The 6,437-nt window shown below is 44.0% G+C and overlaps 1 protein-coding gene across 1 annotated transcript in view; it reads left to right on the forward strand.

The window, feature by feature from the left end:
* LOC109951473 (heparan-sulfate 6-O-sulfotransferase 3-like) overlaps positions 1–6,360 on the forward strand; it is a 41,255-nt gene extending 34,895 nt beyond the window's left edge. The window contains exon 2 of the mRNA XM_020585993.1: positions 2,797–6,360. Within this exon, the coding sequence (XP_020441649.1) occupies positions 2,797–3,532 (736 nt within the window). The 3' untranslated portion in view covers positions 3,533–6,360. The remainder of the gene's footprint in view (positions 1–2,796) is intronic.
* The last annotated feature ends 77 nt before the right edge of the window (positions 6,361–6,437 follow it).

Below are 6,437 nucleotides of genomic sequence, written 5' to 3' on the forward strand. Positions count from 1 at the left end.
CCACCCCCTCCATGCGCCCCCAGTGCGCCTATGCCTCCATGGCCATCACTATTGTGAGCCGAACAGGTATGCTCTTTTCATATCCCCACAGGCCGTCTGTGCCCCCCCGCGCGACAGATAAACCCAATAGCGACAGCTCTTAGATCTCCCCGTGACACCATGTGAGTACGCCACCAGCGGTCTGATCGCTGTGCGCTGGCGTAGTGTGTGCCCCACCGCACTCACACACACACTCCATGCGCCCCCAGTGCGCCTATGCCTCCATGGCCATCACTATTGTGAGCCGAACAGGTATGCTCTTTTCATATCCCCACAGGCCGTCTGTGCCCCCCCGCGCGACAGATAAACCCAATAGCGACAGCTCTTAGAGGGCTACACCTATACCCATGGAAGCTTGGGTTACTGTATGTAACCATCATTCCACAGGTGTTTATGTATGGGACTGTTTCTTGGTTTGGCACTGTTACTTCCTGGGGGATGGCTGTGGCTCAGAGGTAGGGCAGTCGTCTCCTGACCAGCAAGTTGGTGGTTCAACTCCCAGTCTCCCCTGCATGCCTAAGTGTCCCTGAGCAAGACACTGAACCCCGAATTGCTCCCAGTTGTTTGACTAGCACCGTTGCGTGGCAGCCTGTCATCATCGGTGTGTGAATGGGTGAATGGTGTATGATCCTCTGTAAAGCGCTTTGGCCAGTGCAACACACTGTGAGAAAAGCGCTATATAAAATACAGTCCATTTACTTCCTGGAGTCTCATCTTGGTGCCTGATCAGGAATTTACATGTTTTTTCTTCATTTTTTACTCTTTAATTCTTCTACAATCAAGATATACAGTAATATTGGGGAGGCGACAGTGGTTTGGTGGGTAGAGCAGTTGTCTCCCAACCGGAAGGTTGAAGGTTTGAATCTCAGTGCCTGCAGTCCACGTGTTGAAGTGTCCTTGGGCAAGACACTGAACCCAATAACACCCACACTTTTTCTAAAAATACATTTCATCCCCCACACTTTTTGACGAGACGTAATGAAACGAAATAGTCAATGTATAAAATGACGTCCGCGAAAAAGTATGAACCCCCCGAACACACACAAGAGACAACACATGCAAATGTGAACACTGCATCACAGTAAATTAGTGAAGCCAAACGTGCTGTCACAATATCTGCTGATAAATACTTAATATCCATCATGTACCCTGCTGACCACCTCAGCTATGATGTTGTTAACAAAGTTAGATAGGGAGCTGTATGATGCTAGCGCAAGTAGGATATTTTTTAAGCAAGTTGAAACAGTTGCTCGTCTCCTCCTAGTTGTGCTTGTGTCATCGTCAGAGTCAGAGAGGAGTTTCAGCCTCTGGAGGCTGAAAACATGGCTACGCAGCACCATGACCCAAACCCACCTCAAAAGTGTTGCTGTGTACCATGTACATAAAGACAAGCTGGATAGGGTCAACAGAAAAATGATTGATAATCAGTTTGTCTCTTGTAAGGAAAACAGAAAGAGCACTTTTGGTTCTTTCAATTGAACTGAGTAAAGGTTCAAATGTTCATAATGTTAAATGTTCAGGCCAGTTGGTTTTCATGCCATGTTAGCAATATCCAACATTTTTTGTGCAACTGTAACCAATTGTAAACATTGCTTTAAGCAGTAAACTTCATCAGTTTATTATTTAAATAAAATTATTTCAAATCATATTACACAAGAGTTTCAATTTGTAGCTGGCCTTCTTTTTCTTCAGAAAAACTTAATGCAGAGAATTTATTTCTTCAACTTAAGAATCAGGGGTGTGCTGAAAAAAAGAGGTGGGTAAATTGTAACAATATGAGTGAGTGGCAGAAATGGCCCTTACAGTGTTGATCAGGGTTTGTTATGAACGCTCAGACATGGGAGGGTGAGTGAGCGAAAAAGAATGGACCCAGAGAGCTGACTTCGGTACAAGCAGTTTAATAGTGCTGTACAGGCTGACGTTAACAAAAACAGAAACGGAGCATGAATATATGATACAAACCGGGTGTCGATCAGTAAGGGGTTAGTCTCTGGGGGGAAAAAAGGAAAGAGGTCTAGCTGCGGAACGCTAGGGTCACTGGAAGAGGCTTGGAGGAGGCAATCCGTGGAGTAAATGAAAAGGGAAACAGGGTAGGAAGAATGGGGAGAAAGGCAAGGGTAGATGGCATACAAAGGCAGAGTGATCCAAAAAGACATGTGGCACTGGTAGTGGGCCCAAGAACTAAAATGAACTGGCAAGGAGAGTCATGTGAGAAGGGTATAAATAGGGTCAGGTGAACGGCTAATTGAGTGCAGCTGGTGTTGATTGAGGAATGTGTGGAAAGTGACGTGATCAGAAACTGAAAACAAGTAGAGGGAGGTGAGAGAGGCAGGTGCAGCTGAGAAAACCTGACAGGGTTGGGCATAAAATGTAGATAATGCAGTGTAATTCAGAAACACTAAGATAATGATAGCAAGCAGAATATTGAATATCCTGGTTGAATTTGGTGCATAAACTCTATTTAGAGGTAGGTAAACACTATATATCATAAATGAGACAGGTGTGTAAAACATATTTAGTTGCCTTCAGCTTCAGTCTTGCTCAGATACCCCCACCCCAGACAAACCTCATCCCCCACACTATTAAAAAGCTTGATATGCCCCTGCATGTACAGACATGAGAGTAGTATATCTTTTCATCTAACTCTAGGAAAGATGCCCCCCTTTCATTCATAGAAAGTCACACACAGCACAACAATATCTGTGAGCTAACCTGCATGTCAGACACCCCATCTTATGCATGTCTTTATCTCTGCAGGAATTTCTATTACATCACCATGCTACGAGACCCTGTGTCACGCTACCTCAGTGAATGGAAGCACGTACAGCGTGGGGCCACTTGGAAAACAGCCCTCCATATGTGTGATGGCCGTCCGCCCACTCAGGACGAGCTCCCTGCTTGCTACAGTGGTGAAGACTGGACAGGCGTGCCCCTGGCAGACTTCATGAGCTGCCCTTCGAACCTCGCCAACAACCGCCAGGTCCGCATGCTGGCTGACCTCAGCCTGGTGGGCTGCTACAACATGTCCTTCATGAGCGAGCTGGAGCGAGGCCGCCTGCTGCTCGCCAGCGCCAAGGCCAATCTGCGCAACATGGCTTTCTACGGCCTGACGGAGTTTCAGCGCAAGACACAGTACCTGTTCGAGCGGACGTTCGGTCTACACTTCATTCGGGCCTTCACGCAGATCAACAGCACGCGTGCAGCCAGTGTGGAGCTCACAGAGAAGGTGCGGTGGCGCATTGAGGTGCTGAACGCCCTCGACATGGAGCTGTATGAGTACGCCAAGGAGCTGTTTCTTCGGCGCTACCAGTACAGCCGCCAGAAGCAGCACCAGGAGGCGCGGCTGAGGAGGAGACAGGAGAGGCAGCAGATGCACAGGACCTATCTGACTGAGCTGTGGAGGCTAGGAGAAGAGGACGAGAAGGAGGTGGTGAAGGTGCTAGAGGACGTTGCCACTACAGAGGACTACAGCAGCCAGGTGGTGCTGTGGTGAGGAGAAGGCAGGGACTAAAACAGCAGTGCACTAACTGACTGCTGGTTGATTCGTTGTGCTTTACTCTCCTCCCTCCAGCTCCCTCTGTTTCGCTTCTGCTGTCACTCTGTCAAAACCTCCTGCCTTCATAGCGCTTTGTTGGACTGCTGAACGGTCTCTTAATATTTATGATGGATGTATTTGCCCTGGCAGCATTAAGATTTTGAATTAGCTTTTTTTTTTATTATGGCTCTTTTTGGCACTGCAGTTGTGAGATGTATTTATTTATTCATTAGCAAGTGCTTTGAATGTTCTCAAAGCAGTGAAGATGTTTCTTAAAATTTGCAAAGAATTTGTGGAATAATAGAAATAACATGCTTCATGAAGGCCAAGTTTATTATATTTTCACAATGACAAAGGGTCCTCTGTGTCATGTTTGTGATCTAGCACCGTGTTGGTCAGTGAAATCTTGTAGTTAGTCTATGGTGTTTGGCTTCATAAGAATATCAGAGCACAAACTAGAAAATAGTCTGCAGTGTATTTTCTTTCTTTCTGACTGACTAAGCTGCGATATACAGACATAATCAAGGCAATTTCTCACAGGAAATATGTTCAATAAAAAGATGCAGCATCCAGCGATGTAAATTTGTCGCCGATGGACTCTCTTTGGTATGCATGTGTACATGCACACGTTCTTGCCTTGCTCCTTTTTCACAGCATGTTCTCACCATAAAAATCTGAAATCTTCATGCGGTGTGCCAACTTCTTCTATACACACACATACAGACACACTGACACACATTGATGAGGCTTGTTTTTTTTGTTTTTTTCAGGGAGAGGAGAGACGCAGGCCTTAAAGGCTGGCTGTCAGACAGCTTCAGCACTCTTACATCACAGACAGAACATTGGTATTTCCACCATTAGGGCATTGATCACAGGCTCTTCGCTTCCAAATTGATCATTTAAAGTTCAATTGACCATGACTCTGGCACAGCAGAAAATAGAAAGCCAGTTGCTTGCACTCTAGTAGAAAAACAGTCTGTTTCAACACATTTCCACAGACAACAGGCCATTGAGATGTTAGGTGGTGGAATGAATACTTAATATTAATGTTCTTTTTCTGGACAATTGCAGCTGTAATGAGCGCTTCCTGGCCACTCCAAGCAGCCGTTTTGCTCATGAGAATGAGGATGAAGAGGAGATCAGTCAGGAGGCAGGAAAGAAAGTGTCCACAGACTAAAATAGCCTTTGCATCCACAGCTGCAGTCTCTGTACTGTTTGCACAGCATGTTACAGAGACAGACTTGAATTATATAACCCTCTGATAACGCTAGATTTTACTTGGACACCGAAAAGCGACAGACACCTTGAATGCGGCATTCACTCCATCATGAGATTGAGTCTATGTTATTTGACACAGCTTACTCTTTTTTTTTTTTATGTGATCTTGACCAGGAACGGGAGGAGAATGACATCTGGTATTCAGGAAGAAGCAGTTTAGAGGGAGTGAAAGACAAATAATGTAAAAGCTTCCTTGATGGTCTGTGTTGACAGGTAGAATTTGTTCTGCAGGATTGTGGTGGATGAAAATAATCAGATGTTCTGTGTTCCTTTATTTTCAGTTGCAAAACATTCTAATATTAATGCCATCTTCTGCTTCCAACTTTTTGGTCCTTTTGCACTCTGTACAGAAACACAGAGAGCAGCATGTAGGCTTTCAAAATGAGGAATGTGCTGCCTGCCTTGTTAGCTGCACAGACAACTCAGCTAAGTGATTAGATACCACATCAGAGTATCTCACAGATCAGTAACTGCAGGAGGTGTTGTTGGGCTGTAAAATAATTTTATCACTGTTGGGAAGACAAACGCAGCAAACCATGATGACTTATATGGTCTCTTCTTTTTAAATCATCTCTAAAATCTGGTGAACTAAGGATATGCAAAACTATGCAAATGTGTTAAATGATTCATAGTAAAAACAAAAAGTTGCCTTTCTCAAACAAAAAGGAACAAAGGACTGGTGGAATAGAAATTTTAAAAGATTCCCATGTTCTTCTGAATATTACTTACCTGTATTATGAGTGCAAACTGCACTATATACACTGTAAAAGCACAGATTTTAATAAACTTTTTGTGATTTTATGAGCTAGATGAAATAAGTTTATACTATCAACACAACAGACCATTGCAGTAAATGCTGTAGCGTTATAGCCTATAAACATATTAATGCCAGGACAACAAGCATTAAAATTAAAGTCAGACTTACCGAGGCAACCAGGTCAGCATCAAGTCTCCATATCCGCTGAGGCACTCGCAGGTTTGTCCCTGGTTTGGTGGAGCTGTCTATGTCAAGATGTGTTCCCCGGATTAAAAACTTCAGGTTCAGATTAAATTCTCCATGGGGACACACCAGCACTCATTGTACCAGTGTTTGGTCTTCTCCAGGGTTGCTTGCCCTCTTCTTGGCTAACATTAATTGCACTCACTGGAGGAACTGTGCTAATATTAACATTAGCATTAACCTCCACAGAGTAAAGTAACAGAGAAACATTACCTGAGAAGCAGGACTCACACCGGCTGCTTTGCAGTTAACTTAGGTATTTTTAAAGTTACTTTTAGTCTCTCTTCTTTCTTTTTGAGCCTTGTTGAATGCTTCTCTCACATGTGCTAGTCCGCCATTGCTGTTGAACGTTTTTTTCCCATTCAGTAGTGGTGGGCAGATCGATCTAAAGTATCGATAGTATCGATGCTGACGTTGGTATTAGTATTGATCAATACTTGTGTGACGAGATCAATACTTAACCCATGTAGTGGTTAGAAATAAACCAGATTCCAGAGGTAATATGTAATAGAACAGTATGTAGTTCATATTTAGATAATACTTGTGTTAGTTGTGTAAGGATGTAAGGCTGAGCTAAGTGTGTAC

This window comes from Monopterus albus, unplaced genomic scaffold (genome assembly GCF_001952655.1).
Source record: "Monopterus albus unplaced genomic scaffold, M_albus_1.0 scaffold391.1, whole genome shotgun sequence".
NCBI classification, from domain to species: domain Eukaryota; kingdom Metazoa; phylum Chordata; class Actinopteri; order Synbranchiformes; family Synbranchidae; genus Monopterus; species Monopterus albus.